Source organism: Cygnus atratus, chromosome 2, assembly GCF_013377495.2.
Source record: "Cygnus atratus isolate AKBS03 ecotype Queensland, Australia chromosome 2, CAtr_DNAZoo_HiC_assembly, whole genome shotgun sequence".
Lineage (NCBI taxonomy): Eukaryota > Metazoa > Chordata > Aves > Anseriformes > Anatidae > Cygnus > Cygnus atratus.
Window position 1 is genome coordinate 111,164,558 of NC_066363.1, and position 21,692 is coordinate 111,186,249.

Sequence of the window (21,692 nt, forward strand, 5' to 3'; positions counted from 1 at the left end):
AGTATACCCTGTGTTGAATATCTAAGATACCTAATATTGGATGTCTCTAAACTGTATGAATTAATTGGCTTGGGCTTTAGCACAGTACATGGCCAAAGAGAGGAGGGCATGACCAGTGTTTGCTCCTGGGTATGTAATAGGATGGTGAGAAAAGCACCCGATCCTGAGGGAATTTGTGGCAAATGTACCCAGAACTAAATCCAGAGTATGCACCAGTAAACACTCCGATTGTCACCATCTGTGCCAGGGCTCATATCTCATCCATGAAATACCTCAAGTTAGCTTTCACTTGTTCAGTTTGATCATTATGTGCTGCTCACATGGGGAACTTCTGTTTTCTCTGTCAGAAGAATTTTATCCAGGCAGTTCATTATGTCCAAGATGCATTTTTAGAGAGAAGATTTATTAGTCCCTGTTCACATCTTTTCTAAATCTAGCGTTAATATGCAGAATATGTTCCCGCAGATAGCATGCACATCTGGAGGCATGGTTATAATTTAGAACTGTAGGTAGTCCAAGAGATACCATGAATGAAACAAGGGAAAACAAACAGGAAAAGGCAACAGTCTTAATTGTATAGTTATGTATGCAGGCGAGAATTAAAGGTGTTTTTCAGATGTGTATATGTGTTTCCACATGTTACAGCATCACTTATCTGTAGCCTTGATTTCCCAGTGCATTCTTACAACATTTGATTGCTCTAAAATACAACATTATTGGATTTTGGTAATTTAAAAGCTGGTTTTGGAGTGTAGCTTATTCAACTAGTGTCCTGAATTTTAGGGTTGATTCATTATTCTCTTAGGAATAGCTATCTCTCAGGTCAGGCTTTTAAGGAGCAGTGTTCCTTGTGGACAGATGTAAATATTCATCATTATACAATGCACAGAGTTCATCAGGCAGAAATTGTGCGTGAAGAACCTGTTAGATCTTTGACAAGGTAGATCCTGTCTGTTGATCAGACAAAGACTGGTCTGGGTTTTACTGTAGAAAAAGGACATAAAGATGAAGAATTTGTATGTTCTTTACAGTGCTACAGTATCTGCTCTGGCAAGCACCCTTGTTTTCATAGGACAGACAATTAATCTTGTTGTTTGCTCCTTTGCTAGTTTTGAGTGTCTTTAATTAAGCTGGTGCCTGATGATGTCTTGCCATGATAATATGTGTTAGGTTATGAGGTAATGGCTGTTCTGAAAAATACAGCTGTGGCAGCGTTCTGGCATATTCAACATAAATCACAGCTCACAAGCCTTCTGAAAGCTATCACGTTGCTGCAGAGTCAGGAAAGTGAAGACAGTGAATCTGTAAATCACTGGTTACATATAATAGGGGATGTAGATTTTAGGCGCTTCAGGAACATCGAGAGATCTGCTGTCTTTAAATGAATCGTAGTGAATTGCAGCTGTAGCTCCTCATTATAGCTTGGGTATAGCTGATAGTAGGAGGACAGGGTGCAGAGGCAGCTGCTACGGAGAGAAGATGGTAGGTTTCAAACAGGATCTGTCTTCAGTGAATTGGGAACCCAGCTGGGGAAGGTAAAAAGAAAAGGGGCCCCAGATTCAACAACACGTGGTGATTGCTCTTCCATTTACTAGACTAAATCCTCTTTTTTTCCTTCATCAGAGATTTCTTATCACTGCCTAATGTTGAATACATTTCCTCCCAGAATCATGCCTTCTAGCAAGGCTAAAGATTAATATCTTGAGTGGAATTGTGGAAGTTGCTGCAAACGACCGTATCTCCCATTTTTCTACACACACGTGCACACACACAGTGCAGATGCTTTGTCTATGAACGGTTTGCGTTTCAGCAATTCTAATGCAAGTCCCCTGTCTCTTCACAGTGCTGGTACTCCTGATTTTTTATTTCTTATAGACAGATCCAGATGGTGCTTCTGGGACATTGGGACAGAGTCATACTAGAATTTTGTGGTCTCTTTGAAGGAATATGTACGTAAAAATACATTATAATTTGTGAACAAGAGGTTCCGCTGCATTGACACACTGTGAAAAGTCAGTAGGATACTTTAGTCTTGTCATATTGTTTTCCTTCATTCTTTCCTCTTTCTTTTTTGTACTCTGTATTTTACACCAGTGTAACTATTTGTAAAAGAAATAATATGTAAAAAGTATTAATCCTACCTTCAGGACAGCAAGGTGGATATTTTCTACACACAGAAGTTATGTGCAGAAAGATCAGCAGGCAGCAGCTTGAGTGCTGTGTGTTTCGAAGCTTCTGCCTTGTGTATAGTGAGGACGAGGCTTGGAGAAGGATTTGGATGGCAGTATGGGTAGGATACAAAGCTCAGGGAGGACATCTGGTTTGGGAGGAGTCTGCCACGTTTATGCCATAGCTTTCCCTTCATCCCCTTGTTTTCTGCCCATCTTCCTGCTTATGCCCAAAGGGTTGATGCAGACCAGGGAAGCATTTTGGCATGGCATTATTAAGCCAATTATCTTTGGCTTAAGGTTTGAAAGCCTCTCTCCTTGCAGCATGTATCCTGATAGGAACAGGTTGCTGGGGCTCCTGCTAGCTCAAGGTTTCTGTGCCAGAGACACGCTGCAAAAGGCTGCGGTCTCAAACCAGGTTTACATCATGCCTGGACGTAGGTGACAACTAAATACAGTTCCCTTGGTGTATATTCTGTGGGTGTGTGTTTAGATTGGGCTGCTGAATTAACCGAATACCCCATTTTCAGCATATGCCAGATGCTTTTAACTCTCACTGTGGATAGCCTTGCCAATACACTGAGCAATTTAAAACTTCTAAATGGAGTTTGATGTTTTTTACAGAGCAAGGCTGTGCTTCGTAATTATGATAGCACATAATTAAATACTGCTTTATGTCAGTTTGGGTAGCTCCACGAAACTCTTAGTAATTTTTAACAGCCTCGGGGTTTGTTTTTGCTGTGTTTGTCTTCCTGTGCGATATTGGCAAAAGACTGGAAGAAAATGAGCTGGGACACAGGGATCCCAGTGAAAACTTCATTCGGAGGGCGAGAGCGACTCATTAGCAGGTCCTTCATCCGGGTTAATAGCGGGTCATGAAGTTAGGGGTTATGAGTGAATGGCGATTCACACGCAGCTGATGTCTCGTATAATACTTCAGAGGAGTGCATTAATTGCTGGCAGCTCAGCCTGGGGGTGTGGGGCAGCGGCACGTAGCGGGCAGGCTGATGAGGAAATTGAATTGGGACGAGGTGGTTCTTGCCTTTGCTGCAGTGACAGGGGCAGGAGGTCTTTAAAAGAGGCCTGGACATGGTCCTCGGCCAGCAGCTCTGCTTGAGCAGGGTGGGACCAGGTGCCCTCAGAAGGTCCCTTCCAGCCTCAACCCTGCTGCGATTGCCTGAGAACAGTATCTGGATATGCTCCTTAGCCAGAGCCCACCATGGCTTGGAGGATGGCAGCTCCTGGAAGCCTGACCTTAGATCTCGCTGAGGTCTCTCCTCCTTCTCTTCATCCTTTTTGGCGTGGGAGGAAGCAATGTGAAGCACGGTGAAGAACAGTCATAAGATGTGCTGTTCCCGTGGAGGTGGGATCAAGACACTGCCCTGCCTGGCTTGACCCCTGTGGGAGCTGCATGTCCAGAGCACGGCTTGCTACCTCCCCAGGGAGCGCTTGCAAAGGATTGCAGTAGGTTGGCTTTTGGGCAGCAGCTTACACGGGCAACTTGCTGAGCAACAACGAACTGCTACAGATCTAGCTCGGGTCCTTCAAGAGCTTTAAGTCACAAATTCTGGATGAATTGCAGTGGGGCTGGCGTAAGACCCCACTTCCTTGGTGCTTCTGTAAAAGTCTTGAGAAAATTCATTCGTCCCAGACGAATTGGAGACGCGTGTCCTGATGACTGCTTAAGTTCTGCACGCCAGCACTACCTGCTCTGCTGTCTTCAGCTGTTGTAGGTTTGTAACCTTAACATGAGCAGGGGGGATGCACACCCACAACTTTCTCAGAAATTAAGCATACTTAAAATGCAGCTCTTTCTTCCTGGTTTCCTAGCTGTGCTAGAAAGTCATTACACATGGATTTAGTTTTCCTTATCTCTTGGATTATCATCTGCAGTCTTCCTTCCTTCCTGGATGAATTTATCCAGTGTTCTGATTGCAGCTCCATTTTTTATCACCTCCTGTCTTAAGGGGCTTACGGTTTTGTAGGCTTAACGTTATTGAGCTGAGTATTTTGCAGCAGTTGACAATGAAGATAATTCTCCACAGATTGACGGGTTGGTTACAGTGAATCTTTTTGCAGAGTACTTAACTTGGCCATTCGCTCTTTTCGTCGCAGACCTTTATTTCATTTTTTCTTTGTATTCATTTTCTAATTGAGCCACATATTAATCTGACTTAGGAGAGGAGAAACAGACAACAGTTGAGTCTTAAGAAACTTCCACAGGGATTCAGACATCTGTTCAAAGATAAATCCGGTATGCAAACAGGGTCATGAATATCTTAGAAAATAGCCCTTTAAAATACCAACGCATCAAATATTTCTGTAGTCTCTTTCTTTGGCTTTGATTTGGAATTTGACTTTAGCATATTAGTAATTTCTGGGCTCATGTAACAGTTGCACGAAGAACAGGGAGGAAATGGGAGGAAGAAATGTTTTAGATGAATGTTTAAGGGAAAGTGGTATTATGTGATTTTTAAAGAAAAAACAAAACAGCAAGCAGCATGAGACTGCGACCAGCAATGTCCTACAGGTGTTGATCCTGAGAACTGTGAGGAGATCACCTTACCAGAGCTAAAAATGCCTGCCAGGTTTTTTGTGTGCATGAGGGTGAGGGGAGAGAGAGGGGCTTGGTATGCCTAGAAAGTGGTAATTAAAACTAGGAGTAATTTTTTTGAGGCTTTGTTTGGAGTAGGAGAAATTAACATTTTTACTAAAGCATCTTTTTTTTTTTGGTGTGTTAACTGGCTAAGATTTCCTCTATGTAAGTTTTAAAACATCCGTGTATTCAAAACTCAGCTGCCTGAAGACTTATCCCAAAGCATGAGTCTTGTATGAGTTGTGTAGGGCTGGTTTGTTTTGGGCTCTTACTTAAGAACAGAAGGATTTTCCCCTGCTTGTTATTGAAATAGGACAATTTTAGTGCGAAATAGGCATTGACATAGCTTTACATCAAAATGTTGGTGATTTGGGAACAGTTTGGGTTATTTCAGTGCAAGTCTGCATACGCCAGCTGCTATAGCAGGTTAATCAGTTTTTGAAAAGCAACCCTTCTAAAAGTTGTACAGACAAGCCCTGTCCACTTGCCTGCAGAAAGAAATGTGATGAAAGAATTTAAACATTAAACACAAGTTTTCTTCATACGTGTGGGGCACAGGGTGTGAGTTAGCTCACAGCAGGTAAGTTCGTTAGTTGGCATTCCTGGTGTAAGATCCAGCTGTGGAAGGCTTATCAACGCTGGTATTTAGGTCATCTTAATTAGGCCTCAAAGTAAAGATTTAGAAGTGGAATAATTGCACCTACTTCATTGCTGCTGAGCTTCTTCAGTGAAAAGAGGCGAAGTTCCCGGGCAGTATGAAGTGATTTAAGCAGAGGCGCTGCAGATCCTCAGCAGTGCTCCTGTGCCCGCGCCAGGAGCCGAACTGATAAAAAACAACAGCTCTGGGGAGAGGTGAAAGATGTGGCGGTGTGCGGCTGGCTTCGATGCTGTGCTGGATAACCCTGCTCTCACTACTGCAGTGTATGTCCTCGTAGGTTTCTGTGTGACCCGTACTTCTTCATTTCTGGCATCGAAAGCTGCCCCGGAGTTGATGAAATGAGTGGCATTCATTTCTGCCAGCCAACTAATGCATCTGCCTTGATAACAGATGCAAATGTAGGCAGTGCAATCTGCAAACCCGTCTCCGCTAAGCGACTGGCGGTGAAGGTGAGGATGGGGCATATCTTTGGGTAAGGGAAGGCTTGGAGGAGAGCTGTGGTGGCTGGAGTGTGCGTCTCGTGTTGTTAGATACCGTGAAGCATCTAACAGCAGATAGGGGAAATACTGTGCTACTAGCTTGATAAACATAATAGGGAGAAGGTGGCAAGGTTGTACCACTCTTTATCTTTTCGACTAACAAGCACACTAAAAGTTTTAGTATGCTTTTGGCATATCTAACACTACAGGATGGGAGGGTACCATCATTCAAGTGTGTTATTAACCTGACGGCGTATAAAGAGGTATTAAAAAGCAACAGCTGTCATTTGCCACATCAGTGGTGCTGGTGGTTGAAACGTCCAACTTCTGTTTGTGGACCAGTGCAGCTGAAAATAGAGGGGGAGCTCCTTCTCACCTGAATTTCTCTCCAGAAGAGCTTCTCCGTGTCCTCTGACTCTGGATGGAGCAGAGGGAGCACCCGTGGGCACAGGAGACAGGTGTTCGTTGTCTTCTTCCTTGCCAGCAAGTTCAGCACACCCTAACATTCAGACTTCTTTATATTTTCTTAGCAGTTTGAAGGCATATCCTATCTTGTACCAGGTCTTCTACAATTCTAGGTTAGACAAAGCCCAAGGGGATTTAGGTTTACATATTTTCCTAATAGGATTATGCTTCACACTTAGTTGTTCTATAAATTGTTTGATTTTTTTTTTTTTTTATGATTTGCTAAGTACTTGAAAACCTGCGTATACATTCAGAGTGTCTGGGGGTTAGCGATAGAAATCTGGTGTTCGACCTAGTAGTAAACTAAATCACTGAACCTCAGGGTTATTTTGAACCGAAAACATTTTGGTAATCTGATTTCCAGCACGGCTGCAGGAGCAGTTGAAGCAGTGCAACTGCAGGGGCTAGCAAATTGCAAGAAGGATTAGAAACTGCTTACGCTGGCATCAGTTAAAACAATTTATTGTGAAAATACAGCCCAGGAATAAAGTAGTGAGCACCCTTCCAGACACAGGGCTTGTGGGTGGGTTGTATCGTGCACATTGTTCCTAATTTGTGGTGGTTTGGGGGTGCTCTGGGTGCAGCTCCTAGTTTGCTGCTGCTGTTGGGGTGCTGGGAGGTGTGCAGCAGCTGCTTCAGCAAGCCTGTGCTGGGGCTTCTTCCTTGCCCAGGAAGACAATCAGAAAACTGGAAGTGATAAGGTTTCCTTTACAACTTCATTTCAGTGGTGGTTGGGAGGGATCTGACTCAACCATAGAAAACTGGTTTAAAACCCAAATAAACTGCTCGGTGCTTCTCAGAGGGATGAGCAGAGCTCCTCTTCAGACAGCTGTTCTGTATCCTAACACCTAACAAGTGATGAGATAGTAAAAGTTGGACATGGCTGAGAAGTGAGTGGCATTTTTTTTGGTAAAAAGGCCAAGGAGGAATGGAGAAAATGAGAAGTGTTCCCTGTAGCAGTGTGGATAGCAGTCAGTCTCTGTGGAGCTATGTCTGCGTTATTTTGTCAAAGACCTCTAGTTAAGATATTGCAAGCTGTAGTACAGCAAGTGAGGGACTGTTGGCAGGTGGGTATTAAACCCTTAAAGAAAGGAAAACTTGAAAGCCCAAACTAAGGAGAAGGACCTGTTGGGAATGTGGAGTTTGAATTGCTGTTTTGATACAGAAGCGTGTATGAAATAAGTTTGGTTCTGATTGGAATCAAATGGATTTAATAAGATAAGCAGAAAAGAAGAAAATGAAAGTTGGTTAATAACCCAAACGTACGGCTCAGGTAGAGAAGCTGTGGTTTGTGAACCTTTCTAAATAGCAGTTCCAAGTACTTCATTATGCACTCTAACCAGTGGCGATGTTTTGTGTTTTTTCTCCGCAGACGTCGGCTGATCTCCCAGCGATCTTCTCTGGAGACTTTGGAGGACATTGAGGAAAATGCCCCACTAAGGAGGTGATTTTATTAGCTCCCTGTCTGGTTATTGGTCTGTAAGGCACATACATGGACAGGCTTGCTATCCCTGCACGTGCTGAGAAGCAGCTGAATGTGCACATTAAGGCGTTCTTCATGTTGGTAAAGGTATTAAAATGTCACACACCCTGTAAGGTGGTAGGTGATGGGAATTACACGGTTCCTGGCTTTAGGTTACTAACTGGAAAGCCAGTATTTATATTTTATGAATAGAGAAGTCTAGCTGACACTAACAGGAATGACCAGTGCCTAACTTAGTACCTTGAAAATGTAGGTACAGCTGCTTTAATAAAGTAAGCCCTTTAAGGTTAGTATTTTTTAGCATTATTATTGTTTATGGATTTTTAAGGTGTTTGTTTCTCTCAGCACACACATCCTGTTTCACCAGCCAACATTACTGTCTCTATGGGTTGATTTGTGACTGCTACTTCATTAGTAAATCCTCTCCCATCCATGTTACATCATCAGCTTCCGTGCGGTTTTATTTCTGCATCCAAGAGGCCACAGCTTCTCTGGGGACTGCAGTAATTAGTCACTAGGCAATCCTCTGGAGTGTTGGAAAATGGAGCAACTGTTTAACAGTTCAGAAACGGGCTGATCGGCAATCTGACCAGTGTGTGGTATGCTTCCAGGTCAGCTGTTCGGCTAGGCAGCAGCTTAATTTTGAATGTCTCTTTATCCCGGGACCTGTCATTCAGCTGGTTTATGTTGGTGTTTAGCCTGTGGCCTTGTGTATCCACATGCACATTGGCTGTCTCTCCCCACCTTGAAGCAAAAACTTAATAGCAGAGGCTGTACCGACTGGCCCGTTACCAAGACTTGATTATTTTTACAAAGCTTACTGTTGAATGCTTACCAGCATGTTATGAAGTGTTCTCATAAATGATTCAAACACATATAATTGGCAAAAGATATAAACAAAGCATGGCTCGCGAGGCAGTATTTCTGTTTGCTAATCTGCAGAGTTGTTGGTAGAACCGCTCTCTTGGTGGTATTTTCCTGCGAAGAGGGAAACAAGCCTAATTGCAACCATAGGGTGAGGGAATTGCAGGGATTTTAATAGCAGGGGAAGGCAAAAATAGCACAGTGGTGGGGTTCCCCCCTGTGGGGATCTGGCCGGGGAGGGGGGCGTGGTGGTGGCATCTGGGGGCAGCAAGAGGCAGCCCCTGGTGCTTGGGACCAGTAGGCTGAGGTTTCAGTCCAACAGAAGGACCTCAAGAGGTCAGGAAGCAACTGAACTCTGTCTACATGTAGGAGAGGATGGGAGAAAATGGGTTCACGGGGTGCCATGCACCAGAGAAAGCTGCTTCTCCCTTCGGTCCCACGGAGGATGCAGCGCCTGCAGTCCTGCAGCCCTGGCTGCACACCGAGTTCGGGAGTTATCTCTGGTGCCTGTGCTCTGTGACTTGGAACAAAACAGCAACGAGATGAAACTGGAGAAAGCTTTCACAATGCGCAGTTGTGGTTTCAGTTGATTAAAAAGAGCAAGGCTGGAAGGAGGGAGGGAGTGTTGTTTGTCTCATCGCTCCTTCCTCTGGCAATTTCTTTCTCTAATTGCAATTTTAAAAAGTGTGTTCGCATGTAAAACAGGTTTAAGCGTTAATGTTTTGAGGGGAAATTTTTCTCTGAGGTAATTCATTTTATTTTCCGTTGTTCTGTGTGCTGTCAGGAACATGGAAAGTGATATTTAGAGTTAAAAGCAAATACAAATTATCCTTGTAAATGAGAGATTTTAAGTCTTTCTAAAATTAAAACAAGGAAGAACTTTCCTCAGTAGCTCCCTTATCAGTAGCCAAGGAGGTTACAAAAGTGTGGGTGTTGGTGTGAGCAGAAAAAAATGCAGAAAGATGTACCAGGTTTTGTTTTACTTTTCCCCCCCCCACACCCCCTCCCAAAGCTTGGGCTAAGCTGTCACAACAGATTACAGGAAGTTTTATTTTGCTGAGATTTTTTGTGTGTTTTTCTGCGTGAAGGGAGGGGTGGTGGTGCCTTTTCTCATTATTATTTTAAATATTTTTTTTATTTGAGCTGTCACATTTCCAGACTTATTGTCTTCATTGTTCTTGCTGATTCCTAAAACAGGGTGACTTGAATCATTTGTCTAGTCTTTCCTTCCTGCCTTTGTGTAGACTTCTCAGCTGTACAGCAGGGAACTGAGCACTTTTTTTTTTTTTTTTTCCCCAACTGATTTATTTTTCAGATGTCGGACTCTCTCAGGATCACCCAGACCAAAGAACTTTAAGAAGGTTCATTTTATCAAGAACATGCGGCAACACGATACCAGAAACGGCAGGTACTGTGCATGCAAAGGCTGCTCGTGGGGCACGGGGGCATGGGAAGGTTCAGCGTCCCCCTGAAACAGTGCAGCGTGCACTGCCTGTTGCCAAATGTATAGTCGATATAGGCCATTAAAGTAGTTTGTGAAAGTGCAGGCTCCTTTCTTGAGTGAAATACGAGTCAATGGCAGTGCTAGCCGATAGATTTTTAAGACCTGTGTCTCCATAATGCAGATACCTGTGGAAAAGGAAAATCAGCGGTGCTGTCAGTAAACCAAGCATAATCTGGTTACAGTTCTTTGAGGATAGTGCCAGGTGCTAAGTGTGAGAGGGGCACATGGCTGAACCTGCCTGGAACACGTTTAGCAATGGCTAAATGATATTTCAACAGCTATTAGGTGAGTGCAAGGGTAAGCACAGAGTTTGCTGGGTTGTCAGGGCTGCCTATTGAAGGAGGCTTACCAGACAAGTGACTCAAGAAAACAGCTGGAGGGAAAAGTATTAAGATTATCCCAAGTCTTACAAGATGAATTATAGAAGTGACAGATTCTGATCGCACCATTGTGTCCTCCCAGCTGCAAAGTGCTGTAAATGCGCAGGTGGGGATGGTTGTGACAAGTGGGATCCTTCTTTTCAGGGCAGACATAGGCAGAAAGGGTATTTGGGGACACCGCAAGATGTATGGAAAGGTGTGGCTGTGGCCACATGTGCACCCTGAGCTCTGATGTGCAGTACCCAGATTGCAGCCACAGGCACTAGCGGTCCTGTGCAGCAGCAGGCAGCCAAGATTTCCCTTGCTGCAGGTGGCACGGTGTCTGTCTTCTTCCCATCACCCAAGTAGGTTCTTATTCCAGGTGTCATCCAGTCAGAAGAGAAAATAACTCCTCCTTGCTTATAAAGACAGTCTGTCTTCTGTGTCGTGGGTTTTTTTTCCTTCCCAAGACTATTTCCCTTATGCCTTATGATATTATTCTTGTCCTTCCAAACCTAAGTAGGTTACCTGAACAGGTTTCATATAGACTAAACTGTCCTGCTGAGAGCTGACCCTTGCACATACCTGCTCTCGTACAACTGTAGTGGTCAAGAACCACATACATAATCTGGGGAATGATTTGTGGGTGTAGTCTGTGATTTTAATCAAATGTGGAGCCAGATCAATAGAAATTGTGACATAACGTCGAACCACAGTTTTTATGAATCGAATTCTGGGAGGTGTTACTTGGCTAGAAGAAAAATTTCCTTGCCTTTATTCTCACATGTACAATTGAATGCAGCTGAAAGGTAGTAATCAACATAAATACAGCAGAGTGTGGCTCTGGGAGATGAGAGTTTTTTAGAAACAGCTTTTGTTCCAGACAGACGTGCAGAACTGTTGACTTGACTATTGTCTGACTAGCAGACGATTATTGTCTAAAAAATGAGTACATGTGTAATCAAACTCTAAAAAGCAGCTCTCTAATTTTAGCCTGGTTTGTGCATAAATATATGTACGCTCTAGGAATTTCTTACAGGAAAAAAAAAACACGCTTATAAAGTATTATGCAAATTTCACAGAGAATGAGTAATTTCTGAGATATGCATATAAAATAAATGCATAAACTTGAAATATTACCTGTCAAAAATGAATAAATACTTGGTTTGTAAACTATCTACAGAATCGCTCATTTTCTCCAGCCATTGCAAAAATGTATTTGTGGGTTATATGCGGCATTTTGTCTTAATTCGTGTTACGTCAGTCATTGTGTCTGATAATAACAGAATATTTTTGTAGCTCAGAAAACACAGCCTAAGCTTTTGTTATTCAACTGGTTTCTTATCTTTATCAGCAGACACAGTTTTCCAGAATATTTCCATAATCATAATAAAGATCCCTTTATCTGCAACACAGATACAGTAAGAACAAGATACACAGTTTGTTAAATGCTTTTCATCCTATGGACAAAGAACCACAGCAATATTAGCTAAAAATAAAATGTAAAGTCAATACTTTCTGTCTCCCTAAAGCCAGTTAAGTCTAGCAGTAAGAAATCCGAGCACGTACCCTGCTTTTCCAAGGGGTCTGGATGCTGTTGCAGTCACTGAAGTTAGTTGGCATTCTGGATGAAAGGGGCCCCTGGAAATTCAGTTCAGTGTGCTTCATGTATTCAGCCTCAAATCAGCAGAGGTTCAGAGTACCTTTGGACCTTTGATGTTGGTGTCCTCCGCACTTCCCTGTGACACAGAGGAGCCACAGGTATTGCAATGGATAGGAAATCCTCATGGGTCTCCTTCCTTTTGCCCAGGATCTCGTCCCAAGCAGCTCACGTGTGTTCACGAAGGAAGGCTGAGTTGGGCTCTCTGAGCTCTGAAACCTGCAACCCTTCTGTCGCTGCACGACAGCCTTTCATGTGGCTTGACTTGAGGCAACTCGGCTTTGAAAACATCTACACTAGTATATTTCTGAGTGGAGGATTTAATAGCTAGGCTTCAAAATAGCTAGTGCTTTCAGTAATTGTTTCACTGGCACGAGACCAAGTTGTTTCACTGGCACGAGACCAAGTTTCACAGCAAAGAAAAATGCGGTATGGATGATAGCTCAGGGCTCATTTTCCTTTGTTAACTGCCCTTTTTGGGGCTCTTAACCTGTGACATGTCCCTGTCCTGTAGTGCTGAGAGCTCTTCCCCTCTTAGCCCTGGAGGTGGCACGTGTTGAGCAGCGATACTCTGGGTAGAGCCTTCGGCAGTCCTAGCAAAAAGGCAGGACGGGCTGTGGTTAAAATAACAGTTCAGGTATTTGAGCACTGAGAAAAAACACCTATACGCAGACCGCAGCATATCAGTGATTCCTTGTAAGGCTTCCTGTTGATAGTTTTGTGCGCTGGTTAAACCAGTTTCTTCAGATTTGTAGGATGTGGCTTATTAAAGGAACGGGAAAATTAGGTTTCCTAGACTGCACTATCAGAGCAATCTTGTAAAATAACACAAAATAAATTTGCCCATTAAAAGACAAAGACAAACCAACCCATCATACAAATTAGCAAATGTAGCCACTGGTGTGTGGTTTCACCCTATGAGACCTAGTGACTTTACTCGGCAGGTTTATTGGTGGTCTCTTCCATAAACTGTGAAGCAGAAGACGTCCTATCTAGCAGAAACAGGCCATCAAAATAGCAACGTGAGCCAGCTGAACAAACAACCCAGGGTGAGAATGTGACAAGAACATTTCTGGAGTCATCCTATATAGCAGCAAAACAATACACCTCTCCCACTCCGTGCCATTGCTTTCTCAATTTCTCGTTAGAATATAATTCTGTGCCAAAACCAAGCAGAACCCATAAGCTACTGAAAGGTCTTGCTGCCCTTTTAATTGTGGTAACGCACCCGTGCACACTCAGAGGCTGACTATTTGAGTGTCCTCACTGTTTATGATTACTCTCAATCAGTTTCAGATAGCTCCAACGTAAACTTGGGACACTGTAGAATGATGTCTGGTACCAAGATGGCATCTGTAGTTTGTGTTCATCCTTACCTGCAGGGGAGCAAAGTCTTGCTACTCAAACATTATCAATGACATACGAGGAAATATTCAGAATATATACAGTACACATGATGTATATCACATTGCACAATTACAGTGTTTTGGTGCAACTCAATCAAACCTAGACAGAAGCTAAAGAAAACAGATGTTATTCTTCAAATCAGGCGTATTACTAACTCTGCTGAGCGCCTTGTGCTCTGTAAATTTTTGTAGTTTTGTAGTATATACCTCATTAAAGAAATTGGAAGATGAGCTTTTACAATCTCAGACAGTTGCGCATTGTCAGAGCTCTCTTGCAAAATAATGGTTCCTTTAAGCTGTAGCAATTAGTACAACTTTTTGGTAAAATGAGAGAATTAGAGAGTGAAAACCTTTTCATGAAGTAATTTTAAACATGTCTACATGGCACAATGGCAATTGGGGCACGTAAACCCACTCTGAGTCAAACTGCTTCTGATATCCAAGATATCTCAATCGGAGTTGCACAGCATTGTAGGTACTGATGAAGAGCTGAAATCCAGAAAAATGCTTTTCTCTCATAAACAATAATTCTGTTTTCCTGAACAGCAGCCAGCTTCCTCCACACTTTCTTCTCCAAAGCATGCTTTATGACAAGTGTCTGGATTTTCTGGTCCAGCAAACCATAGTCAGCCCTCAGAATATTTTTGTTTCCACACATATTCTCTAATCTCTGAATAAAATGCTGTTTTATCTCTCTGTAATCAGCTTCTGACCACTGCCATCCCTGGGTCTCTTCCAGGCCAGCTCCTAAGTCTGTTTTGCACCAGCCTCCCTCCAGTAGCTCTGCAAGTGGAGGTTTTGTGGTAACCTGGCTCTGGAGGCCCTTGCAAGGAGAGGCTGTGCACTCATCTCCCACTCTGCCTTGAAGATCTTTATGTAGTTGGGGCCCCCTGTTTCATGGAAACAGGGACAATGTTTGATTCCCAAGGGAAAGAAATCTGAAAAAAATAGAGCCTGGGCTGATGCTTTCTATTTTCTTTCTGATCTGATTCCTTCTGATACACGCAGCTAGTTTTCTCCGGTGACTTCCCATTGATATTTCCACTTGAAGACACAGAAAGCACCAGTTTGTTTTTCTTCAAGAGGGTTTTTTTTAGGGAGTTGTAGGGCATCAGTGGAAGGACTGTATTTCCAGAAGCAGCCAGAGGGAATGGGGGATATGCCTGATGGGTGCTGTGGTTCTCTGAATTCCAAGATGCTTTCGGATGTCAACCTTGAAATGTGTGCCAAGTTGCATACATCAGCAAACGAGGCTTTCAGTGAACAAGCGAGCTGTTGTGAGTAGCAACTATTCAGCAATAAACAGTGGCAAGCACAAAATTAATCATATGCCAGGTTTTTTTGCTTGTGGCCTACCTTTCTCAAATGTGACAAAATTATTCTCCCTGCTTTATAACTTACTGCAGCACCATGAGACCAGTCTTATCAGATATGAGATACTTGCCATAGGTAAGGGCTGTTATGGAACTCAGATCATACAGTATCTGCTGCAGGAGAGTTTCCTAATATTGTACACATGTTTATTATTAGAAACCCTCCTGCTATTAAAGGGTAAATACCGCTTTGCTTTGAAATATACTTTTAAGGAAGAAAATAGAATTGCTGTAATAGAATGATCCAGGAAAAGGAAAATTGATCATTCTGCATTTTTCCAGGGAGACAATACTTGCATGCAGCAGCTCTCTGGGGAACCTAAGCCTTTTCCAAGAAATATGACTAAGCCAAGCTGGTCCCATAAGTAAACAATGCTTTAAAAAAATGTAAAGGGTATAAGATTTAGAGATGTATGTGGTGATTTTCAGACAACGAAGAACAAAATAGGTTGCTAGGGTTTGTCATCCAACTTTGACCAGTATAGGACAAAGGATGAAAAATGTGGGTGAAATCCACTCACCACAGAGATCCGTGGCAGACAACATCAGGAAAATCGGTGCTGAAGAGCAGAGCAAGGAAGTGAAATTGCCCTGACAACCAACCTAGCAATAGGTCCTAGCACTCTGGACCACAGGTGGAGACTTTCAGTAAGGTGAAACACGGGTAAATCATAACACTAATCAGGTTAGAAGTGTACGAATTACCATCACCATATCTTAGAGGAATTTGAGGGGATAGTAGTCTGTTGGCCAGTTTTAGGGGAAAGAGGGGTCTATTTCAGTGTATGTTGTACAAGTGTACAACTGTTGGGGTCCTGAAGCTAATGAGGAAAGATGGTATATTTATAAATAATCACATATTTATTGCTAGTGTATATCTTACATTTTGATCAAGTTCCTCTTGGCTTCTTGCCCAGTCTGCATGTCCTAAAACTTGAATTTATGCTGCTGTTGGAAGTCCTGTGTAGTTTTATGGAAAGTGGGTCTTGACCTCAAGGTAGTTCTGATGTTACTTGATGATATGTTGGAGGTTGATGGCTAAAGGTTATAGTGCAGATGTAAAACAGATAGGTTGCTTTAAGGTATTTAATTTAATGCCACTCGGTGACTTACTGCAGATGACGCAGAGATTTGGGGACTGGTTGAAAACACAAGGTGTTTGCTGGTAGAGCGGCCTGTATTCTGAGATAAGCTCTGTGCAGGCAAACAAATCATGCTTGCATGTAGCCAAATGTTGAGGTACCTGCCCATAATGAATGAAGGCAAGCCATCTTTACAGGAGGAGGGATCCAGTCCTGACAGTTAATAACTGAGACAGACATTGTGCTGGAGGAGAAGGGGTGAGGAGCTACGTGATCAGTCATGCCCGAGTGTCAGTGCAACATCATAACCAAGAGGGTGATATGATTACTGAGCGCAGAGGCTGGTGAGTGTCTTCCAGGCAAGACACAGATCTTAAAGGTAAGACTGAAGCTTACGTGACATTAACATCTGCCGTCTGTGCAGCTGCTGAGTCCAGTGGTAATGCCCAGAGGCCAAGGAGGATGATGGGGAGGAGTTGGAGAAGACTCAAGGAGGAACTTGGAAAACAGTGGAAGGATCTGAAAGCTTGTCGTAATAGCAGAGTTTGACTTCATTCATGAAACAGTCGATATCAGGAACAGAAAGCTGAAAATCAGTGGAGTCTTTTGGTTTAGCAGAGGAAGGTCATGACAAGCAGCAGCAAATTTTTGTCCAATAAATGCAGACTCAAAGTCAGCCACAGAGTTGTGGGGTGCATCACAGTTGATTGGTGGTTGGTGTGTATCACCTGGGATGCTGTTGGATTTGTTAGCTTTGTTTTAGGCAACTTGGTGAGGTATCAGAACAGCTCCTTGATGCTCCTGGTGGACTCTCTTTCACTAAGACTTTTAGAAAAACATCAGTTCTAGATTCCAGGTGAAATGTAATCAATATGTTCTTCTTGGAAAGCCTGTACAGGAGATGGGTTGTACTGTATATTTACTGTATAAGGCACGGACTTCAGCATTCCTTTAAAGATTCAGTTAAGCGATACCTTACCGTGAAATATGAAAGAAGAAGGAAAAATTGTCAGCGATGGAATTTTTGTGATGATTAATTCCTCAACAATGACATCTGTTGCTTTGCTTATTGTGGTGGGATTTTTAAATTTTAGTCTTTGATTTCTTTTATTTTCTTTTATATTTTAGAATAGTCCTTATCAGCAGCAGAAGATCCTTCTGTAGCATATTTTCAGTGCTGCCATATCGAGACTGTACCCAAGTCGGGTATGTATATTTATACACATACTTATGTAGTCTTTCTGGGCCTGCATGTAGAACTGGGTACGGACAACAGAATGACGGAGGCTAATGCTTTTAAATATCTGCACTGAGAAGAGAAGAGAGAAATGCATTTAGAAATGTTTGCATTGTGGGTCGTTACCAGGTTAAAACTACGATTCTCAGCTTCCCAGTTTGTTTATTTACATGTGTTGTGGTATCTTTGGTTATTAAACTGGAGAAGACTATCCTCCTGAATTCTACATTCTTGAAAAATATATGCAGCCTATATTGTTTCTTCGGCCTTCACTCGTCTTTGACGAAACACGTATTTTAGACAGCACAACTTTTATTTTATAAGCAGTCCTAGCTTTCTGATTCTCCCACATGACTATGGTGTTACTGTATCTAGACTTCCATTACTACAGAGAAATAATTGAATCTGAAACATAATAGCTTTTCATTGTACTTGTAGACAGTGGTCAGATCATTCAGTTAGCGAAAAGAGAGTTGTAGTAATGCTGACAGATTGTTTTGGCACTGATGCCATACAGATTCTTAGCAGTTGTGAGCAACTTCCATGGAGCTGACTTACATCCCTGAAAGTGCTGAGCCACTAGACCTCAGATAGATATCTGGGTTCTCCAGCAGTTCTCCAAAGACTGAGAAAGCTTTTTGCTCTTGCAGTGAAACTGCAGAAGCGGAGGAAACTGGGTTTAGCTAGGAAATGTCATCTTGCAGTCTCTGGGGCACGACCTGCTAAAGGCAGTGCTGGCTGCAGCTCTGTGCCTCTGGGGCAGAGGTTTAAAACGTGGCCGCCTGCCAGCGAGCTGAGAGTTGCCTGTAGTTGGCAATGGCTCGGTGCCTGCAGGGCACAAATCTGGGGGAAATACTTCAGATGATGCAGGGAGGTGTTTTTTGAAAGACCCGCAAAGTACCTAGAATCAAATTCATCCAGTGCACAAAGGGTGAACTTGGCTCATATTTTTCTGCCATCTTTTTAATTCTGGAGAGTTATTCGCCACAAGCTGCTCATGCATCAGTAATTCAAAACAAAGGGATATTATTTTTAATGCAGAAAGGAAAGGAGGTACCTGTGTAGGAAAGTTGACTTGCTCTCCTGTGTCTTACAGTAAAATGTTTCCCATAGTTAAGCAGGGATGACACATCAGGCAAATCCTCGACAGACGGGCAGCTTTGTTCAGTCTTCTTTGGTGCACTGTCATTCATTTATGGTCATTGCCCTGTGGAAATTGCCTCTTTATTGAAAATTGAATATATTTTGAAATGCTGATGACTGGTTATATCTTCTAACTTACAGCAGTAATGAACCCAGCTCCATGTATAAATATTATTTCAATATGTAATGTCTTGTACCGTGCTTGCGCAGCAAGAAGGGATTGGGATGAGTAGATAGAAAGTGCCAGTACACAGCAATCCAGCCCTTTTCCGTCTGTTAAAAAGCCAAAATTAAAAAAAAAAAAAAAAAAAAAAAAAGCCCTCTGTCTTTCTTCCAAAGCATCAGAGGAAGCGAGAAACAATTAAATGGTGCCTCCTTCCAGGAACGGCTGGTGCAAAGAACAGATGAGGCAGTATATCAGGAACTGTAGCCACTCTGTTCAGGCTGCACAGTAGCTGCTGACTGCTTTGCACATTTTGGATGTGTGGTAGGAGAGGGGAGAGACATGGGTACCTTTCCGAAGCTGTGTAATGACACCATCCTTTAGCTTTGCTTTCTGTGTGTCCCTGGATCACTGGTGCAGCTGTTTTGACTGGTTTGCGGTCTGTAAGCATTAATGAATAGTTATGGGGAAGAAACAGATAATTCCAGGGAACTTCGGATGTGTCCTCAAATAAAACAGAGTGGATGGAGTAAGCCCTGGCAGGAGTGGGAGAGCAGGGTGGACATGGAGGGGACACTACTTGATGTGACAGGAGCACAGGGCAGAGCTGCTGCTGCTTCTCCACCTCTGCTCTGACTTGCAGGCTCCGCGGCCAGCGAGGAAATCTCCAGGCACAGCTGTGCCCTGGGGAGGCTGCCAGCCCCAGCTATATTGTAGGCAGCAGAGAAGAGTTCTCCTGTACCGATGCTGGCAGCTGAACTGCTCCAATAGATCTGTTATAAAAACCTGCCTGAAAGGCAGTTCCTGCCGACACAGCTAAATTCTGTGTACTTGGCCAGGATGGATGGGGCATAACGACCCCTTACCAGCCATGTGCAGGAAATATGCTATAGATCTTCTCCACCTTCCATGCTCATTCAAGCTACGATAGCAAGAATCCTCCCCAAGCTATGTTCTTAAATTGCTGTACAAATACAAATGTGTGTCTGGGGGGATGTGGAAGGGAAGGCTGCAGAAACACAAGAGGGTGAAATTTGAGCTGTACCTTGGAAAATCTTTCCCAAATCGCCTTCCCTTGCAGGCAGACAGCAGCAGGCTCACCGGAGCATGGCTCACAGCAGGAGTTTGAAGGGAAGCATATTCCACAGCAGTGCAGAGGTTGCTGGTGATGGATGGTGGTTTTTGTTACCTGCTGTTTCAGAAGGCACATCGGGTTGCACGTGCTGGGGCTGAGAGGGGAGGGCACCACGTGCCAGGGAAATTATTTGCTCTACTTCTCTCTGTTTTGTTGAAGAGAAGCAAAAAGTATAGAGAGTGATGTGTTGGAGAGAAAAATAAGTCATGAACAGTAGTTATCACTGGAATTTTGTGTCCTCAAAATTTTGTCCATACCTTTTATTTGGTGGAAAACTAATGCTCTAGCTTACAGTGCTTTTGTGCAAGAGGAAGGGGAGAATTACCACCTAGATTCATTCACAAAGGTTTCGAGATACGTTCCTGCTGCTGAAATTACTGAGAGGCAGGTACATTTGTGGATCTGGGCCGTAATTTCTCCTCTTCGGGTCTGGTTACGGTGAGGTTGCCCACATCTTTGCAGGTGGCATGGTGGCAGGCACAGCTTCACCAGTTTCCATGGCCAAGAGCAGGGCAATGGATGGGACCAGAGCTTGCTTTTCTTCCCTCATCTAGACCACCAGCGCAGCTGCAAGAGCAGGCATAGCCAGGTGAAAGCAATGTTAGGAAGGCTATGCAGCATGTCAGGAGCTGAAAGAAGCAGGAGTCTTGCCTGCTGCCTTCCCTTGGCCTCTGAAGTCGTAAGTTAGCAGACCCTATGCACTGCTTAGTGGTAGCTAAGGGCAGCGATGAGAGAGCTGCCCCGTAGTGGGAGCACTGTGATAGTTTTATTGCCTTTCTTATTAAATTAACACACATACACACAAACTCTCATTATCATTACAGGCCAGTCTGCAGAAGCACGTATTATCATCAGCGCTGGTAATACTGGCTGAATGCTTGCCTTTGATGATGCTTTTATGAAATTTGAAATCATTGTGTGGTTCACAGGTTAGTGGTACGGCAATTCTAGAGCTGCTAGTAGTGCTGCAGAATCACTTTGGCAGCTGATACTCTTTTGCAGTGTACTGGAGATCTTCACAGCTAAAGGGTATTCGCAGTCTGGGTTTTTCTGCTAAGCAAAATCTTGCTCACCTGTGAAACATGCCCACACATGGGTTTTACAGTAACGTTTACAAACGAAACTCCAGTTCTCCATTGCTTACGTGCTCTTGGAGCTTCTTTAGGCACCACTTCTCCTTTGGCTTCCAAGGAGACAGCACAGTTCTGGCAATCCTCATGGACGTTGTTGGAGGTGCTCCATGTGGCCTGCAGGACTCAGTGGCAGTCCGAGAGCAATCCAGTTCTCATTCATATTCTAAAATGCCTGAGCGTTTTCACAAAAAAGGAAATGACAATGTATGGCTGTCATTGTTAACGGTGTTACAAAGCAGGAGAAAGGCACCATATTGTTCTTCCTCCAGGAGAAAAAGGTAATGAAGTTAGTTGTTTTTATAATTCTGTTGCTTTAATTTTTTTTTCTTTGGCACATGTCCTTATGGCTCACGATATAAAAACATGTTTTGAAAAGGGGCTTTTTAGGCTAGATTTTGTTAATAACAAAAACTAAGCTTTATTTTTTTTTTTTGCATTCACAGATTATAATCATCCCTATCATAGTATTTTATTTTGTAATGTTGCTAGAGCCTTTTAAGAGCTTCCAAGTTTCTGTAAAGCTCTGCCCAGAAGATGAATGTAAAGGAGCCGGGGAAGGAGGAGAGCTGGAGGTGTCAGAGAGGTTTGGCACTGCAACATGGCTGGTTTTACATTCAGCTATCAGCCGTGGGGTCAAAGTGGCTGACTGTCACTGAGGCTGGAGGCAATGAGCTAACGTACAAAAATTCCAGAGCATCAGATAGTACGTCATAAAAACAGCCAATTCACCTCATGTTTTATTCTTCATGGCATTGAATTCATTAAGGGGTTAGAAACTTATCCT

At 43.2% G+C, this 21,692-nt stretch overlaps 1 protein-coding gene across 1 annotated transcript in view; it reads left to right on the plus strand.

Annotated features, from left to right (window-relative positions):
* Positions 1 to 21,692, plus strand: part of CABLES1 (Cdk5 and Abl enzyme substrate 1) — a 68,409-nt gene that overhangs the window by 23,096 nt on the left and 23,621 nt on the right. Inside the window, exons 2-4 of the mRNA XM_035564082.2 lie at positions 7,739 to 7,810; positions 10,029 to 10,121; positions 17,226 to 17,303. Of these exons, the coding sequence (XP_035419975.1) occupies positions 7,739 to 7,810; positions 10,029 to 10,121; positions 17,226 to 17,303 (243 nt within the window). The remainder of the gene's footprint in view (positions 1 to 7,738; positions 7,811 to 10,028; positions 10,122 to 17,225; positions 17,304 to 21,692) is intronic.